The sequence below is a fragment of the Protobothrops mucrosquamatus genome, unplaced genomic scaffold (assembly GCF_001527695.2).
Source record: "Protobothrops mucrosquamatus isolate PMUCROS unplaced genomic scaffold, P.Mucros_1.0 scaffold1528, whole genome shotgun sequence".
Taxonomy (NCBI): domain Eukaryota; kingdom Metazoa; phylum Chordata; class Lepidosauria; order Squamata; family Viperidae; genus Protobothrops; species Protobothrops mucrosquamatus.
In genome coordinates, this window is record NW_015387700.1 from 32,130 (window position 1) to 52,712 (window position 20,583).

At 38.8% G+C, this 20,583-nt stretch overlaps 1 protein-coding gene across 1 annotated transcript in view; it reads right to left on the minus strand.

The window, feature by feature from the left end:
• NHS (NHS actin remodeling regulator) overlaps positions 1–20,583 on the minus strand; it is a 321,746-nt gene that overhangs the window by 18,601 nt on the left and 282,562 nt on the right. Inside the window, exons 3-6 of the mRNA XM_015822346.1 lie at positions 17,319–17,449; positions 13,735–13,797; positions 11,313–11,508; positions 5,116–5,247 (exon numbers count right to left, since the gene is read on the minus strand). Of these exons, the coding sequence (XP_015677832.1) occupies positions 5,116–5,247; positions 11,313–11,508; positions 13,735–13,797; positions 17,319–17,449 (522 nt within the window). The remainder of the gene's footprint in view (positions 1–5,115; positions 5,248–11,312; positions 11,509–13,734; positions 13,798–17,318; positions 17,450–20,583) is intronic.

A 20,583-nucleotide genomic window follows, 5' to 3' on the forward strand; every position in this document is an offset into this window, starting at 1 on the left:
ACCTTTTCCCACATACCATCACAGGAATAGATCTTCTAAATAAATTAATCTGTGACAATTTACCAGCATATTCATTACAAGGAAACATTTGTTAGGTTTTTACAAGGAAAAATAATTTAAGCTACTTACTCTTGAGAAAACTAAAAGAATACAATTCAACAGTAATTGGGTAAGATTGTATTTAGACCATGTGAGCTAGAGGTATATCTGTACTAAGTGACACCCACAATAAAACATACCAAATGCATCATACTTGAAACCACAATCAAGAGTTTGGAAAACTGTTGAGAAAGCAAGCCAGAATTGCATTAAGACAGTACTACAGTTCACTTCCAGCAAGATGGCCAACTGGTGGCACGCTTGGGGAGAGATCTCTGAAGGATTTCTTCCTGGAGTGCAGCTCTTCAACCTTTTAACTGAAGGGACTGGTATTCAGTTTTTAAAACCCACCCGGTCAGTATGGGTCAAAGAACTTTCCCTCAGAACCCTCCAAAACAGCTGCAAGCCAGCAGACGGCTTCTGGAGCTCATCCGAAGCAGTCTGTAGCCAAAGGCTGGGGGGGAGGGGCTGTAATCTAGTTCGAGTTTGAAGAAGCCGATGTTTGAAATCCAACTTTCAAATGGATAGTAAGTTGTTCCTTTCCCTTCTTAATCACCTTCAAAGACTATTATTTTTTTCAAGCCAAGTTAAAAAGAAGTTCTTTTTAGTTACAGTCTGCTGTGCCTTTTTGAAGACTCATGCCATTTTAGGGATTTCTCTTTGTCTTAAATAATAAGGGGCTGTTAAGGCTGTTAAAGCAAGCCAAATAAGGAAGTGAGGCTTCCGGTTTTGCACACTAGCTCAGCAGCCAAGGTATTGTGGGGCTCCACACCCTACGGCCGATTTCTGCCTGCTAGGGGACCCTAAATGGGCTTGAAGTTGCCCATAGAAGCAACAAGGAAGGAAGGAAGTCCCGCTGATTGCGGAGAGATGGTGGTCGATCCGATCGGTTTGGGAAAAACCCTCCAGAAACCAGCAGGAGAAAGGCTAGCTTAACTTCAGAGTCTAACCCAAGCTACAAGCAGCCGAAGCCCAAAAGCACTACTTTAAGCTGACTGTAAACAACGTGTTTGGAACTGGGTAAGAATAGTGATTTTCTCTCTTCTACTTGAAAATTGATTTCCTGGAAAAAGAAAAAAAGAAAAAGCTTCCGAAAGTGAGAAAGGGGGGATCTTTGACCCACCCTCCTACAGATGGAAGCAGTGAATTAAACTTTTCAGGGGGAACCGAAATATACTGAAATGAAATGAATATAAGACCTAATTTGGATAAGATTGAAATTGGTGGAAACTGTTAAGAATGTCTTTTTAAACCATGAAAATAGAAGTAAATAACAGAAGTAAACAATTGTCTATTACTGAAAAATGAACTGGTGCTGACATCTAGTGGTGGATGAAAATATACAACAGCAGTTGCTCTATTACAGGAGCTGGTAAAGCCCAGGAAAAGATAACTTGCTTTTGGTGACCTTCAATGTCTTAATAACAGAGAATAGCTGTGACAAAAAAAGAGAACATTTTGGGCTATTCATAAAGTGAGATTTATAAACTTTAGGGAAAAATTGACCTTTCTGGATTATAAATACTAACTCAACTGTTACTCTAAAGCTATCTGCAGAGAAAGGAAAACCCTGATTTTTGGCTATCATGGAAAACCAGCGATCTGCAGAAAGAATATATCAAGAAAAAACAAATACTTTCCAGAAGGAGATCTGTGCTATGTTGCAACAAATCCAAACAACAATGATCTCAAACCACGAGGAAATTAAAAATAACTTTGAAAATATAAATGAATAAATCTCCAATATAACTTTACAGCACAAAAATTCTCCAAAAATAAAAATAGAGTGAGCAAAAAAACAGACAACTGAATATGAGACAAAAGAGAGAGATTTTAAGATGGATCTTAACAATAAAAGGAAGTATGACTTAACCCAGATGGAAAAAAACTTATAGGAAATATTGGACATGGAAAAGATAACCTATACTCTAAGATTACAAAATAAGTTTGAGGACAAGAAACAAGATTTGACAAAATGGATTCTACTAGGAGAACTCCGAGAGACAAAAAATGATAAATAAAATCAAGAAAGAAAGAAAGGAAAAGATGAATGGGGGCGAAACCTTCCTATAAAAACAGCTTATCTGTTTTGTCTTTTGTACCTGTAACAACACTTACAAGATTATGGGAGGATTCTTTGATTCAGCAAAGCATATTGATCAGGAAAGATGTTTGGCAAAAAAAAAAAAGGCTAAAGTGAGAATTAAGAAATTAGATGATGGGATTTACCAGAGGGAATATTTAAAAATTATAAATATCTGTTTGACTATGATTAAAGAAATAGAAAGATTTTGGATATAAATGAAGATTAGTTTAAGAGGGATGAACCCCACAAGTAATATAGTATTCTTTCTTTCTTTTTTTCTTTGTGCTTTGTTTTTTGACATGAGAAATATAAAAATGTTGGGATGGTTTATATAAAAGAAATGTTTTGTTTTGTTTTCTTTCTTTTTTAAGATATGAGAAATGTAAAAGTGTTGAGATGGCTTGTATGAGAAGAAAAACTTAAATACTTAAGTGTAACTAATTTTGAGAAAATGTTAACCAGTAAGAATGCTTTGAATATTGTGGGGAAAACAAATTTAAATAAGAATTTTGTAAACAGGATCTATGATGAGGCAATCAAGATGATCAATTAGAAAAGAATGTGGTTATTATTTTCAGAAAATGTCTAATTTAATTGTCATTTATTCAAATAATAAGAAATGTATTAATTTATGGTTGGCAAAAGAGAATATTATTGGAAGAAGAGAAAATCAAGCAAAGCCATTACATGGACTATAGAATTATAGAAATTAATTGTTATTGTTTTTTAAATACTAACGCAGACAACACGCTGCTTACCAAATATTAAGGTAATTATGTTAAAAATCAATAAAACATATTTTTTTTAAAAAGGAAGTGTGGTGAAGAAAGAAAAAAAAGCTGATGGAGACATATAAAGAATGAAGCCTGTGATTTTAGTTTAATATTGTACTAACTTGTAGCTTGGTTTTCTCTGCTGTGGGTGGCAAAAATTTTCTGATCCTGACTAAAAGTGGAAGCCAAGATGGATGAACAGAGTATTAGAGATATTCTTGAAAGGTCTTTAAACAAAATTTGCCAATTTGTTGACCAGCTGTGATCTAAGTATGATAAAAAAATCCTCTCAAATTACTAAGATGCAAACATGTGGAGCATGCTATGATACTACCAAGGCAATTTCACAAATAGCTGTAACTTCACAAGTAGTTAAAAATGTAGAAAATGCAGAGCAGAGCATTACAGTTTTGGAAGAACCTGATACTAACTTTTACTATTATGGTGTATAAAACTTGCAACACAAGTGAAAGAAGAGCACTGAGAAAAAAGATAAATTCGGTACTTTCTCTTTAAGGACATTAACAAGGCTGAGGATTACGGTATAAATATAAAGCTCGCAACACAACTGAAAGAAGAGCGCCGAGAAAAAAGACAAATTTGGGACTTTCTCTTTAAGGACATTAACAAGACTGAGGATTCTATGATAAAAAGAAATTCCCGGGTAAAACTTCTAGACAAGAAAAAGATTTTATTCTATGAAGATAAGAAGGAGTGACCTAAATTTAATGAGACAACTGGAACCAGGATGGGGTTTTTTTGGTTCAAATGTTTAATTGAAAGAAAAGTTCAATTCAAAATTTGAAAATGTAATCTTTTACACACACACACACACACACACACACACACACACACACATTATATATATAATGTTTAAGTAACTTTTAAAGTAGGCAAATGTTATTGAAAATCTATTTGAGAGTACTCATATTAAGAGAATTGGATCTATATATATATATATATTGCTGAAGTAATTTTTAAAATATGTAAACTGTTTTTGAAAATGTATTTGAGACTACTTGGGTTAAGAGAAAGCTAAAGAAAATGATGTACTAGTTTAAAGAAAACTTTGTGTTCTAAAAATGATGTTTATAAAAGGAAGAAAAAATACTATTCTATAAGAATAGTTTGGAGGGTGGGAGCTAAATTCAATATTGAAATTCAAAGCCTGTATGTTAAGAAGCTAAAAGGAAAAAAAAGTATTAGAAAGTTTTGATTTTAGAAAAGTATTTAAAGAAAGTTTAGCATTTTTCTTTTTCTTTTTCTTTTTTTAAAAAAGGGGTGGTGGTGGAAAAAAAAGTACTTTTCCCAGTAAGGTCAAAGAATTTGAGAAAGTATAGTTAACTTTGTTAATAGAAATGCTGATAGTTTACAAAAATTAGTAGGGGCAAATAGAAACCTATACTATTTCCACAGCAAGTTAAACCAGGAATGGTTAAATTGATCATTCCATTTAAAGAGGAGAATATACTTGAATATGTTTTTCATTTGGATACCATTTCTAGATTTTGTACTTGTGATAAAAAAAATTGTATTTTTGAATTTGGTTTTGTTAATTAGATGGATTTGCTGTTATAGAAATTGCTAGTTATATAATAATGTGTAAAAACAAAAAGTTGAGGCTAGAGTGCTAAAAAGAGTCGGAAGTCAACACCTTTTTTTCTTTTCCCTTGTATCTCACACCTTCTATTCCCCTTTCCTTTTCCTTCCCTTAATCCCCTATTTCTATTTTTTCTTTGTATTTTATTTTTTACTAGCTGTACCCGGCCACGCATTGCTGTGGCTGAGTCTGGTAAAAGCGTGTGTTGCTTTTACGTCCAACAGATGGCGCTGTTTTTCAAAAGAAACATGTTTTTACCTGTCACAGGGGTGACATCTATATAATATAGGTATATAAAAACACGCGCGTATTCAAATGCAACATTGTGTCAAAATTTCAAAGCAATCGGTGAAGAACTTTCGGAGATTTAAGATTTTGAACAAACGAACATTTACATTTTTATTTATATAGATATGTTAACTAATATATATATATATATATATATATATATATATATATATATATATATATATATATATATATATATATATATATATATATATATATATAAAAGACAGTACTACAGCTCTCTAGGAAAGATTTTATTTATACTCCACCTATTTCTTGTTGGACTCTTCTGGGGATGCCAGATATGGTTTTTCTCCTTCTCAGTTTCCGTCTTCGCTGCAGTACGGATTGGGAGTGAACAAGGGAGCAGCGTATACTAGCTTCTCGGTCAAAACCAACTCCTACAATCCATAAATAGGTGACATTAGCTTTTAGAAACAATAAACAACGGCTTTGACTGGAAGACCACATTGGGTCAAATGAACTTTTCAGGTTATGCCTGAAAATAAATAGAAGGCAGACTTTACAATTCTAAAAAAAAATATTGCATACTACAGCTAATCCCATTCACAAAAGAGAAAAGGAAGTGAAAGAAATGAGAGGAAGTTAGCTACTCTCCTTGTAAGGACTATTTACCAAAATGTTTTTCAAGATTGTTACGTTCTAGTGGCCCTGAGGTATGTAAAATGAAAGTTAGGATTCAGGAGGATGAACAAAACATTTTCAACTGTAAATTACTAAAAAAAAAAAAAGAAGGAAAAAAAAGAAAGATTCTATGCATTGCTGGTATGCTGTAGGCAGGTTAATATACTATGACAAATCCAAATGTTTTTGGATTTCCATATGTCAATCCATATAAAATATCATTCAGATTGATTCATAGTTGTATCTTTTAGCACTGATTTCTTGGTACAGAAAAAGAGACAACCAATTAGCAAATTTTTTGCCTCCAACTGGCAGAGTTTTCTACAGCTCCAGGCAGGATTTATTTGCCACTTAATTTTTAGATCTGGAAATGGTTGAAACTGAAGATGGAACTACCTGACTGCAAAACCCATGATGTTTCACTGAAGTGGAAGTTCATTTTCAACTGAATGCTTCTCCTCTCATTGATAATATGAACAGAGTCTTGCTTCCATTTGCTCATAAACTTGGCAATACTATTTTCTAAACAAATACATCACAGTCTTTTCTCAACACTAAAAATCTGGTGTGATTTGAAAAAGCAGTATATGAAGAAAAATATTATTAAAATATTATTAAAAAACAATAAAACTCCCTCCATTTCTAATCCAACAATGTATACTCTCAGTATCTGTCAAGTGTACTAAGTAGGTAGACTGGGTGCTATTGTGCAATACTGTATTTCGTCTATTCTGAACTGTTTTTTAATTAGCTATCAATTTTTCCTTTTAACTGTAACCTGCCAGGAATTATCTGTTGGGGACTGGGAGGCAAGAAATGACAAAATGTGCACATGTATCATGACTTATGATACAAATACATAATGATGGGACTTGCATTACAATATCATTTCACACATCATTTTACATTATCATTTTAAAACATTGTGATTTACTGAGAATGCCACTGTTTTGGAGTCCAGTGGCACAGAAAATTCATAAATTTATTATTATACTGACACACACACAGTAATTATATTGTAGGTTAATAATAATAGTTGTACAAGTATTCCCACTAAAACCTGATACATTAAAAAGATGTACCTGAAGCTGAAAAACATTTAATGCATTGTGTATTTACAAAGTGTAGGCTGAAGGAGAATACATAAAAGCATTGCAGATAATTCAATGTGGCATTTTCATCATGGGCAAAGCATTCAATGGGAACACACTTCATGAGCCTTCAAGCAGCCACATATGGTTTTGCTGCACATACTACCCTGATCAAAATGTTTTCTGGACATGGTCAAAAGAAACTGCTGTTTCTCTGTAAGTACTGTAGTTTCCCTTCAGTAATAAGAATTATTCAACCTAATTCCTGATATTGAACATAAGCCATGTTGATTTTGGCTTATAAATAATAATATACTTTATTAACTGTATAAAACCTGTACTAACATGTTTAGCACTTTGTTTATTTTTTTATTTTCTGCTTCCTTTATAAGTGAGTCTATCAGATCCATCTTCTGATTACAGAAGGAAATGTCATAGTGAGTCCAAGATTTCAGTCTCTAGATCAGGGGTGTCCAAACTTTTTTCAAAGAGGGCCAGATTGGATGAAGTGAACGTGCTGGAGGGCCGAACATTTTTCCGAACATTCTTTGAACCATTACAATTAAATGCAAATGAATTATTTTATGCCTCTTTCCTCTCCCTCTCTTTCCTCTTTCTCTCTCTCTCTCTTTCCTTTCCCTTTCCTCTCCCCTCTCTCCTCTCTCTCTTTCTCTTTCCTCTCCCCCTCTTTCTCTTTCCTCTCTATCTTTCTCTTTCCTCTTTCTCTCTTTCTCTTTCCTCTTTCTCTCTTTCCTCTCTCTTTCTCCTTTCTTTCCTCTTCTCTTTCCTCTTTCCTTTCTCTCTTTCCTCTCTCTTTCCTTTATTTCTCTTTCCTCTTTCTTTCCTCTCTCTTTTCTCAATCTTTTTTCTTTCCTCTTTTTCTCTCTTTCCTCTCCCCCTCGCTTTCTTTCTCTCTTTCCTTTCTCTTTCCTCTCCTTTCTCTCCCTCTTTCCTCTTTTTCTCTTTCCTCTCTTTCCTCTCTCTCTTTTCTCTCTTTCCTCTTTCTCTCTCTTTCCTCTCTTTCTCTTCTTTCTTTCCTCTCCCTTTCCTCTCTTCTCTTTCTCTTTCCTTTCTCTCTTTCTCTTTCCTTTCTCTCTTTCTCAATCTTTTTTCTCTTTTCTCTTTCCTCTCCCTTTTGCTTTCTTTCTTTCTTTTCTCTCCCTTTCCTCTCCCTTTCTCTTTCCTCTTTTTCTTTCTTTCCTCTCTTTCCTCTTTCTCTTTCTCTCTTTCCTCTCTCTCTTTCTCTCTCTTTCCTCTCTTCTATTTCTCTTTCCTCTTTCTCTTCCTTTCCTCTCTTTCCTTTCTTTCCTCTCCTCTTTCTCTTTCCTCTANTCTCTTTCTCTTTCCTCTTTCCTCTATTTCTCTTCTCTTTCTCTCTTTCCTCTTTTTCTCTTTTTCTCTCTTTTCTCTTTTTCTTTTTTTCCTCTTTCTCTTCTCTTCCTCTCTTCCCTCTAACTTTCTCTCTCTCTTTCCCCTCTTTCTCTTTCCACTTTTTCTCTTTCCCTCTCTCCTCTCTTTCTCTTCTCTTTCTTTCCTCTTTCTCTCTCTCCCTCTCCCTCCAGGTTAGGAGAGAGAGAGAGAGAATGAAAGGCAGATGGCGCCGAACGGGCGGGGAGAGCAGGACAGAAGCTCCCGGCCGCACCCCCATCGCTTCTTCAGCCGAACAAGAAGGGAGGGGCAGGGAGGGGGAGCAGGACAGGAGGCAGCGGCTCTGGCGGCAGCCACTGCAGCATCGTTGGGGTCCCCATCACCGCCCCTGGCCCGGCCGCCGCCCCCGCCGCATCCTCAGCCACTTCGCCGTCTTAAGAGGGCGCCAAGGCTGGGTGCACCATGTGTGGCCGCGCCGGCAACGGGGAGTGCCGAGGGGGGGTCCCGATCGGCGCCAGCCCCGCCGCCCTCGCATCCCAAGGTCTCCTCCTGCAGCAACGAGGGCAGCAGCGGCGGCTCCCTGAAAGTGCCTGAGGAAGGTGCCACTGATGGGGCCGAGGTGGGGCCGGGCGGCGGAGAGCCCTGCGGCAGCCAGGCGAGCTTCATGCCTGACTGCCGTCCGGCCCAGGCTAGGGAGACATGTGGCCGGTTCGGCTTCCCGGGGAGTGATGCTCCCGCTGGCCGCCGCACCAGCCATGACTGCCGCCCAGCACGGGGAGACATGTGGCTGGCTCGGCTGCCCAGGGAGCGGCCCAGGAAGCGATGCCTCAGCTGAGACTGGAACAAGTAAGCCGGGGGGGCGCACCACCTGCCCCGCAGCCGCTTCGCGGCAGTGCTCCATGAACTCAGAGCCCCCTCCCTCCCCCCGGCACTGACCCTCTGTCTCCGGCTCTGCTGCTGCTTGGCACCGGCTGGGCATCGGAGGGGCTGCTCTCGGGGCCGCGGTTTGCGGGAAGGCTGGCCCGCTCAGCGGAGGCTCGGGCAGGCCACTCCCAGCGGGGATCTTGGGGCTTCCCCACATGGCTCCCCAGCCACGTGTGCCTGGGACGGGGCCAGCCCGGGAAAGGGACTTCCTGGCCGCCCTTCTCCCAGGGGGCAGGGCACCCGGGCGCAGGGCCAATGAGGAGCCCTGCGAGGGGGCAAGTCCCATGAGAGAGAGAGAGAGACAGAAGTGCAAGTTCAAGTGCCTCTGTCTCTCTCTCTCTCTCTCTCTCATGGGACTTGCCGGAGGGCCGTGGGAGGGCCGCATTTACATAGAGCAGGGAGGGCTGTTAGAGGGCCGTATTAAACCGGAACGCGGGCCGCAAATGGCCCGCGGGCCAGACTTTGGACATGTCTGCTCTAGATCAATGGAACAAATACTATAAGATACATCAAAGCAGATTTCCTTCTGGTTGGTTTAGGAATTTATTACTGTACTTTCTGTAGCACTGTATAGCCAAATGACACACTTGATAAATTTGTAAATTTTGTAAATTTGGATTGGCTGCCCATGTAGCCATTTTGCATCACTGGGACTGTCATTCATATAGCTCTTGATGTGGTTTGTTTTTTTACTGAGTGGGTATGACGGGACTGGCCAAAAGTTATTTAGCACGATTTCTTAAAATATATGGAAGTGTGAATTTACCTTGGAAACTTCATTTATAGGACCACCCTATCCACTGTATGTGGAATGTCTATAAATAACTTCTTATTCGTTCTCCTATTCTTCTGAATGATGATTCCAGAAATGTATCTGCCACGTTGATGTTTTAATTGGGACATCCCTTATGGGCTTCAGTGATGCCCACAGCATCAAGTAGACAGGGAATCAATTTATTGTGGGTGATGGTGATAACAACAATAAATAGGGAGCTCATTCATTTCCCAAAGACCTTGGTTAAGACTTTGATATACTTGAAATTGATATATATATATATCGAGCTTCCAGAGGTTGCTCTGATACTTTGAGTAGTTCATCCAGGAGAATCAAAGTGACTCTTCAAATTATTTTCATAGGTCTAGTGGTTATGACTTAAAAAACCTAATACCTCTTTTTTAAAAAAGCATTGGTATGCTTTGGTATGCTCTTTGTTGACTGTTCTTGGCAGACAACTGAGGAATCTTTATGCCACTAGTTCTTATCAGTGTATAAATTAAGCAGTGTATTAACTCTGACAGTGGTTATTTTTTATTTCTGCTTACTTTGTAGTGACATTATTATTATTTTATTGTGTAATGATGTGTAAACTTTCATGAGTGCTCAGAGGCAATACTGTGTACAGAGAACCTTTTGAGATCTAAATGAATAGATTAGTCTACTCTTCATGACAGATTTATTTTTGGTGTAATCTATGGAATGAAATGAGGAACCAATGAGCCAATACAGCTAATTTAGAAATATTACCAGTCATGGATTTTCATTCTGACTTCATATTTTATTGCAAATTCCTGTCTCTTTCTCTCTTTTTATTTATCATGTATAATAGAAGAAAGAAGATTTCTATATATTATATGCAGATACTGCATTCTGATAAGTGAAGGGATTTTTAAAATAAATTGTACACATCAATTAGAATATTATTCCTACACTCTTGGCCTTGGAGCATTATGGAAGGCATTGAAGCAAATATTAAAATGCTATTAATTTGCTGCAGCACTTATGATTCATAACATACACTGTTGGTGAGAAATATTGCACTGTTTTATTCCAGCACATAACAAACATGAGTATCACGTAGTATAAAAGGCTGCTGAATTTAACTATGCCTTTCTAATATAATTATATCAGCATCAATGTCCATGGATAATCACAATATAGAAATTTAATGAGATGTTTTTCTCATTGAATGTAATGGGGCTAATTCCCATCTTAATAGATATCAAAGTTATCAAAGACTTTTTTCAGAAATCTTACATATACCCGTTCCTATCCTTTTGTAAGGGCCTAAAGTCGTGGCTCTGCTAGATGGCTTGGGGCCCCAATGGGAGAACAGCACAATGGAGATGGTTGATTAACAACAGATCCTACCTCCCACCATTCCGTCCCTACCACGTGTCCTTAAATTTTAATGTTTGGTTTTAATTTATATTTTAATGTGTATGTATGTGCATAATGTATATGTATAGATACATTTTTATGACTGTAAGCTGCCCAGAGTTACCCTATGCTAAGATGGGGTGGGGGGCAATAAAATGTATAAATAAACACATTTGCTATTTGTAAAATCCTATATTTAGAGAAACATTTACTGCAATAAAATAAGCTATTAAAACACCTTCAAATCAACCACCACAACAAAAGGACAAAAGATTTGTACCAGTGACATTGATGGGGATAATACAAGAAGAAATCACTTGGGCATCCTGTTTCATTTTCTCCTCTGGAGTTGGGAGAGGTAGTGCTTTGCTCCAATTTGTTTGTTTATCCAGTGTAGAAGGTATATTATTTACTGGATTTTTCAGCCTCTGCCCTGACATGACATCTGTATCTTCTTCTTCAGAAGGGTGGTGGGACTGTAAATAAATACAATCAAAACTAGCATCCATGCACAAACAACAAAATAGTAAGAATTGGAAGTAAAAAAAAAGGAAGAAAGTACCTTGGAACTTGTAAGAACTTTCTTTCAATGGCTACATAGCAGAAATATCTCACCTATTGAAAACACTTAGGCTTATCAGCCCTTAAGATGTATGAATCTCTGTTACCCGCCCCCCAATCATTATTGTCTCATTTAGGGAAGAAGAAAATTGTAATACAATGCATCTGGAATGCAGTAGCTCATGGAAAGTTAATTTAGGAATTAAAGATTAACACAGAATTGAAAGTAAACATTTCAAATCATGTATACTTAGCAGAAATGTGGGATATCTGTACGATCCATGCCATTTCTGCAGAAATATGTAAGTTTGAATGTATTCATTCTGTTAAAAATATACATTAACAAATAATCATGTCATGTTGTTTGCATGTAGACTTAGAAATGAACAATTTACATGTGGTTGACAACCTGCAGCATTGATTTCAGTAGAACTTTAGCACGGCCTTATGAATTGATCTCATGTTTTGTATATTTTGAAAGAAATACGTATTTTGTATTTTTAAAATATCTGATTTTTGTTGTTAGTAGCTGCTGTGGAATACAAACCTGGTTCATTTGATTAATTTACTGTTCATAATTCAGTGTTAAACCAAAAAATGGGGCTTTGGTCTCCAAATTAAGTATATCATGTGAACACAGCCATCTAACAATAAATACTGAATATCAAAAGAAAAATTGAAAAGTAAAGTTTGAACCAGGACCTTTAGAATATCTAACAGCCAGATGTAATTCAGAACACATAATTTAAACAAGGGACAAAAGATAAAGAAGAACTAAGAGAGACCAACTACCTCAACGAGTAGAATTAGAAAGAAAGAAAGAAAGGAAGGAAGGAAGGAAGGAAAGAAAGAAAGAAAGAAAGAAAGAAAGAAAGAAAGAAAGAAAGAAAGAAAGAAAGAAAGAAAGAAAGAAGGCAGGACTGTTGTGCTTTGTTGTTTTACTATGTGAGAGTAAAAAGTTAGGACAATCTAGACAATACCTAGAGAACTAAAAAATGACAGTTTCTTGAATGATAAATACACCTTTTCCCATTTTTTTAAAGTGCATATTTTTTCATTTAATCTATCATGATACTCTATAGACTAGAAGAAGCCATCCTAAAGTCTGTATATTATCTAAATTCAGTTTTCAGCTTCAGTTCTGATGACTTCTTGATATTTCGTCCTTTTGTTTATTCAGAAGCATTTCATTCTTTTAGTTTTTGTTAAAAAATGCAAAGATTAAATCTTGTCCCTTTAAGTTTGTTAAAGCATTTAAATATTTTTATTTTTTATAACTGAGACCCACATTCAAATTAACTTTAGTTTATTTTTGTCAGAAATGTCCTGCTTAACATTCCTTCTGAATAGACTTACAATCATTCTTAACCCCCGACGTCTAAGCTGAAGGCTGCACTTCACAGTGTTTATCCAAGTTACATCAAGCTGCTTTCTTACCTTGTCAGAAATGCCTGTAATATTATACACAAAAATATAAAAGGGACCGGTCTTCTTGGAAGATATTTCTGTCCATCTCTAGGTTAGGAAAACATTGCCATTTTCATTCTTTTCAGCTTTTGTGCTGTTTCTAGCAGCCATGAATAGTTCATATAAACTACAAGCACAAAAGATTTTGTTTCCTAGGTAACCTCTGAGCTAAAAAGTTGGTGCATGCAAAAAAGGGGGAGCATATAGCCTGCATTAGCTTGCATTTTGTGACCAATACTTTCCCTGCATAACAATGTCTTTTGGACAAAGAGAGTGAAGTGACCTGACCACAATCTCTGACTGTCTGCCAGGGTTGCTCTTCAGCAAACAATAGCAGTGATAACAGTCCTTTGACTAGGTCCATGCTATGGCTTTAACATCATTGGATGCATTCTTGTAGTTTTCTGAGATCGCCATCTATTTTTCCCCAGCTACATACAAATTTAGTTCAGGCATTTAAAACTGATCGGCAAAAGGAAACTTGCTCATGGTCTATTAAATCTAATAAAACCTAACACCATATTAGCATGGAGGATGAAAAAAAGTTAATGTTCTTGTTGATAAGAGCATGAAATAGACAACAAAGTTAGTCAGCCAAAAAAGCAGCAAAGAAAGATTAGGGAGTGAAAGGGACAGATTGTATGAGGAGGTTTTATTCGTTTATCTTCCAATACCTTTTTACTCCATGGGGTCATGTGGCAACACTCAGTAGGGGAAGACGAGCGGGTTCTATAAAACTATAAATATGAAATGTGGAGGGAGAGGGAAATGATTAAAATTTAACGCATACAACAAATGTTTCTGTGCTTTTTGATCAAAGTACATCTGAAATGCATGCTGTAGCATTAAAAAAAGTTTCTTCATAAGAAATAAACAATATAAATCTATAACGTTTTTGTCATGAGAACCTGTTTATTAACTATAATATGCTATTTAATTTCTGTATATTTAGACAGAGTGGTTAGCTACATGGGGATGTTAATGAGCATAACAATAATCATGTGTGTAGATTTTTCCCACACAAGCTGTTTGATAGTTGACAATACCATCCTTATAGCAGGAAACCATTCACTGATTGTTTAATTCAATTTCCCCTGGTTTCAGGGTTTTAGATCATACTATATAGCCGTGGTGGCGAATCTATGGCACGCATGCCACAGGTGGGACACAGAGCCCTCTCTGTGGGCACGCGCACCGTCGCCCCAGTCCTAGGCCTTCAGTCCCATCCATGAGCAACCTGCATCAATACCTGCGCAGGGTAAGGATGCTGCGCCCTCGCCCGCCTCCCCCAAGTGGTTTCTTTATTAACCTACCTTTCAGCTGCATTCTGTTTCCTTGTTTGTTTCTCAGCCTTCGCCGCGTGTTTGTGGGACTATCGGTAAAAAAAAAAAAAGGTCCATCAGACTTTCTAACTTCTTGCGAGATCTCCAGAAGTTAGAAAGTCTGATGGAACTTTTTTTTTTACCCATAGCGAAGGCTGAGAAGCAAACAGAGAAACGGAATGCAGCTGAAAGGCAGGGGGAGGTGAGAGCATCTGGGCGGGCGCGGCAATCTTACCCTGCTTGATGGTGGGAGGGTGGGGTGTGTGCCCTTCCCATGCCAGGCCAGGACACCTGCAGCCCCAAGGGTGCTCCTCCTCCTCCTCTTATCACGCGTCGCCCCCCCACACCTTCAGCGAGCGGCGCAGGAAGGGTTAATAGTGGGCGTGGGGGGCCCGGGAGGAGATGCACAAAGCAGGCAGAAGGGAGGCTGGGCAGATTGCGGGTGCCACTCCTCACCTCCTCCCCGCTGCCGCCGCCACAACTGTTTTTGCCAAAGCGACCCAGCCATCACCGCCACTGCAGTCCCGCCTGGCTTTGCTGCTGCCATGCTGCTGCCCCGCTCCGGCCCTAGGCAGTGCCTCTGCCCTGTGCAGCTGGCCCGCTTGCGCCCACTCTGAGACCGCAATCACCTCCACACCACCGCTGCCGCTGCAGTTCCAGCCCAGCCCAGCCCCAGCCAGCTATCTGCAGCCTCCCAGCCACATTGCGCCGAAACTGGCTGTTTGCCAGCTCCTGCCCAATTGGAACAAGCCAGGCAGCAGTAAGAAACTGGTATACCAGTTGCTTACCTCCGCCCATCTTGTTCCGCGGCCTCATGGCAGCAGCATTGGGTGTGATGCACGAGGCTGCAAATGGCCGCAGCCAGAGGCAAACAGCCATGTCGTGCTGAAACCAGCTGTTTGCCGCCTCCTGCCCAGTGCCGCTGCCATGAAGCCGCGGAACAAGCCAGGCAGCGGTAAAAAACCGGTATACCAGTTCTTTACCTCTGCCTGGCTTGTTCCGCGGCCTCATGGCAGCCGCATTGGGTGTGACGTGCGAGCCGGCAAACAGTCATGTCGCGCTGAAACTGAGGGGTCGGCAGGCTGTGGCTGCTGATGGACACAGTTGGCCCCCATGCGCTCACTGTGTGCGGGGGCTGATGGTGTCAGGCAGCAGCTACCCCGGCTCCTGCCTCGCCTTGCCTTGCCCTGCGGCAATGGCACCTCTGTCCTGCCCCCTGCCTCGCCTCACCTCACCCCGCAGGACGAGCCTCCTGCCCACCGTTCCACCTGACAGAGTCCTCCTGGATCTCCCCCAACCCTGCCTGGCCCTCACAGGGGTCCCTCCCCACGAGCAACATCAAGTTGGCCACGCTGACCCCGGCCACACCCACCCAGTCTGCCGTGACCATGGCAGCCATCCCCACCCAATGGGTCACGCCCACCCAATGGGCCATATCCATCCAATCGGCCACACCCACCCAATGGGCAATGCCCACCCGGCACCCGACAATACATTAGTGGGTTTTGGGTTGCAGTTTGGGCACTCGGTCTCTAAAAGATTCGCCATCACTGCTATATAGTCAAACCATGGAAATGGATATGGGGAATATCAGATTGGTAACTTTGCCTATTAATCTCAAGTAATCTAGTCATGGAATTTCTGATGAAATGGAACCATGTATAATTTATAAAAGCTAGTTAACCCACTGCAGCATTAAAACAACTTTTAATTTTTCTTCATAATGTTGCCCTTATTATTTTACAATATTTTTTTCATATTGTATGTACGTTATTCATGAAATTGATTGCTGTTAGCTGATGTATCAATAACAATATCAATATCAATAACATTGTCTATGTGACTTAATATTGAAATTGGCCATGATGGCTGAGAATGATGGGAGTGATCATCAAATATTTGGAGGGCACCAATTTAGAGAAAGAAGAAGAAACAATCCATGAGCTGCAAAACAGAATACACTCTCAGCATAAAAGATGGTTTGAGAAGAGAAAATCCCCTCTTTCCGCATGTAAATATCTCTGTCACGTGACGCAAAGCCAAGCCCCACGGAACCTCACTACCACCTCTATTCTTGTAAATCAGGGGTGTCAAACTGGCGGCCCATGGGATGGATGCGTCACATGCAGGCCACACCCACTCTGGCTCCGCAAAGGCAAAAAATGTCACATCATGTGATGCGTTCGAGTTTGACACTTGTGTTGTAGATACTTGAAAATTTTGGATGACCCAAGTCAGCAAGTTGAAGTCCAAACATCTTCAGGTTGTTAAGGTTGAGAAACATTGACTTAGAGTAACAAGGCCACTTACTTTCAGTGAATTTTTATATAACTTGAAATGTAATGAAACCAGCTTTTTCTAGCATAGTGCCTTGTGTCTGTATCACTACTACAATTTTTTTTTTTACTATATTTGGTGTGAATTTGACTTCTGAGAGTTGTAGTACCCCCACTTGAAGGATTATAGTTTAGAAGAAGCTAATTAATCATTCAATAAAAGAAGACTATTTGATGGCATCTTCTCTAGTTAATACACCAGCATGACTATTTTGCAATAGAATTCCTCATGTTATTGCTTTATTGACAATTATTGTCACAAATAAATGCATATATCCTAGCATAGGCTCCTTCTGACTTACACAAATGATTACTCATCTGTTAAAAATTGTCTTGTATTTAAATTTAGAATTTATAGTGAGACCAAGAAAAGGAGTAAACATTTTTTAAAAAATTGTGGTTTGATTAAAAAAAACATAACAGCAGGAAACTGAGGTAAGGAAATGAACAATTGTTCACTTTGTAATCTACTGATAATTAGGCTTCACCTTTATGCCTTTAATAACAACGTAACAGAGGCTTGGCAGATGCTGTTTCTCTCGGCATTACCTGGCAATTTTTTCTCCGTCAGTTGCATTGAGAAGATGAGGAAGAACTTACTTTTAGCAAGTGATGGTCCTTAGTCTCTTTTTTCTTCTTAGTGTGGATCACAGGAAAAGACGGAAATGGGGGAGCTACCACAGTGTGGCTCACAGTTTTTTGTTCTCGGTTATTACCCTGATTTCGGTGCTCTGTAAGAAAGATCATTGTTCAGCAAGATATATTGTACATTTCAAAATAGGCTCCTGGCAGAAAATATGTGAACTTCAATCTAGATGAACTGCATGATCATTACACTTAGTGATGAATTACATGCAGTAACTATCTATGCATAGTTCTGTCAATATATTTTGACTTTCAGAATGATCATATTGTAAATGGCACAGTTAGGGAGAATGGAAAGCCTCTGAATGAACTCATGGCAAAAACACAGATATTTAATTGGAAGTTATCTCTTACATTATATATTTCAATGAAAAGTGGTGGAATTTTCTAAAAAAGTAGTGCCTCGCTGATAAAGCCAATTTTATGTGGTTAAGGTATCAGGCTAAAAAACTAGGAGACTGAGGGTTTTATCCCATTTGATCACAAAGCCAACTGGATGACCATTAGCCAGTCACTCTCTTTTAGCCCTAGGAGCCAGGCAATGGCAAATTACTTCTAAACAACATTGCCAAGAAAACTGCAAGGACTTGTCAGTCACCAGGAATTAAAAATGGACTCAAGGGCACAAGTGCTTGCTTATAAATACACTTCAGTGATAACTAATTTCACGCTGTTTTTTATTGGATGCTATGATGAAACTAACATCTTTGAAAAATACATGTATAAAAAAAACAAATTCTGTTTTCATTTATTCTCTTTCATTCAGCATCTATCATCAATAAAACCCATATGGTAGGGAATGAAGATGCCATATTGTAACTTTGACTGTCCTGAGGCAAAAATTGTTCTACGATTGATGCAAAACATTTAAGGCAAACTTGAATGTAATTGTATTTTGAGAAACCATTTTAAAATAAAGAACAGTAGAAGTATAATGTATACTTCTCATTACATATGACATTGTGTTTTGGAAACATATTAAAGTCCTGATCTTAATATATTTTTGTTTTACGTTCTTTATTTAAGGAGCTATTTCCTGACCACAAGATGGCAGAAAAAGATAAAATTTATCTAAAACAGAACAGCTAACATCCAGAGAGCTCTGTTATAATTTTACTATCACTATAATAATATTTCCCCTTTTAGCTCTTTGCAATCCTATTAAAATAAGTCTCACCCTCTATTTGTTGTGAAATTATTTAATATATTATTTTAAAGCAATTACACATATTTTCAATATGCTGTTATTGTTCTGAAATGTTAGGAAGAGAACAGATTATTTATGTTAATATCTAAGGATGACATGTTTTAAGAATTCAAAAGTGGAACCTATCAACTATTCCTATCAAAAGGAATAAAATCTAAATCCATAGGTATATGTATACTATAAGGGGGGTGGCAATTTATGTACAATAGACCTTATCTTAATTTATTGCCTTAGCAGATGGCAACAACTAAGCAAGCTTACTTTGAAAAGTGTTAAACAGAGTTTAGGCCTGATGAATGCTGGGAGGAAAGACTGTCAGGAAATACCAAGATGTAGGCAAGATTGGGAAACTGAGAAAACAATGAACTAAAACAATGGCAAATTATTATATTCTAAAATAACTACAGTGGATTCAGAAAGTATTCAGAACCCCTTCATTTTTGTCAATTTTGTTATGCTGCAGCCTGATTCTACAGTTGTTGAAATTCATTTTTTCCTCATTAATCTACACTCAGTATACCCCATAATGACAAAGTGAAAACAGAATTTTAAAAATGTCTGTAAATTTATTAAAAAGAAAACAACTGAAATATCACATTGGCATAAGTATTCAGAACCTTCACTCAGTACTTTGTTGAAGCACTTTTGGCAGCAATTACAGCCTTGAGTCTTTTTGGATATGACGTGACAACTTTTGCACACCTGGATTGGGGAAATTTCTGCCATTCTTCCTTGCAAATCCTCTCAAGCTCAATCAGATTGGATGGCAACTGTCGGTGGACCCCATTTTCAGGTCCCTCCAGAGATGTTCAATAGGATTTAAGTCAGGGCTCTGGCTGGGCCACTCTAGGACATTCACAGAATTGTCCCTAAGCCATTCCTGTGTTGTCTTGGCTGTGTGCTTAGAAGCAATGTCATATTGGAAAGTAAAGTTTCAGCCCAGTCTGAGGTCCTGAGTACTGTGGAACAGGTTTTCATTGATGCTATCCCTGTTCTTTGCTTCATTCAGCTTTCCCTCAATCCTGACCAGTCTCCCAGTCCCTGCTGCTGAAAAACACCCCCCAGCATGATGCTGCCACCATCATGCTTCATTGTTGGGACAGGTGATGAGCGGTGCCTGATTTCCTCCAGGCATAATGTTTAGAATTGAGGCCAAACAGTTCAATCTTGGTTTATCAGACCAGAGAATCTTGTTCCTCACAGTCTGAAAGTCCTTCGGATGCTTCTTTTGCGAATTCCAAGCGAGCTTTCACTGAGGAGAGGTTTCGGTCTAGCCACTCTGCCATAAAGCCCAGATTGGTGGAGGACTGCCGTGATGGTTGTCCTTCTAGAACTCTGTCCCATCTCCACACAGGATCTCTGGAGCTCAGTCAGAGTGACCATCAGGTCCTTGGTCACCTCTTTTACTAAGGCCCTTCTCCCTCGATTGCTCAGTTTGATTGGGCAACCAGTTCTTGGAAGAGTCTGGTTGTGCCAAACTTCTTCCAACTGAGAATAATGGAGGCCACTGTGCTCTTAGAAATCTTCAGTACAGCAGAAAGTTTACTGTAGTCTTCCCCAGATCTATGCCTTGAAATAATCCTGTCTCTGAACTCTGCAGGCAGTTCTTTGACCTCATGGCTTTTGCTCTGCTACAGCATGCATTGTCAGCTGTGAGACCTTCTATAAGCCTTTCCAAATCATGTCCAATCAATTTAGTTTACCACAGTTCAACTCCAAACAAGACGTAGAAACATGTCAGCAATGATCAAGAGAAATGGGAGGCACTTGAGCTAAATTTCAAGTGTTGTTGCAAAGTGTCTGAATTCTTATGCCAATGTGATATTTCACTTTTTTCTTTTTAATAAATTTACAGGCATTTCTAAAATTCTGTTTTCACTTTGTCATTATGGAGTACTGAGTGTAGATTAATGAGAAAAAATTGAATTTCAACAACTGTAGAATCAGGCTGCAGCATAACAAAATTGACAAAAATGAAGGGGTTCTGAATACTTTCTTAATGTACTGTACATG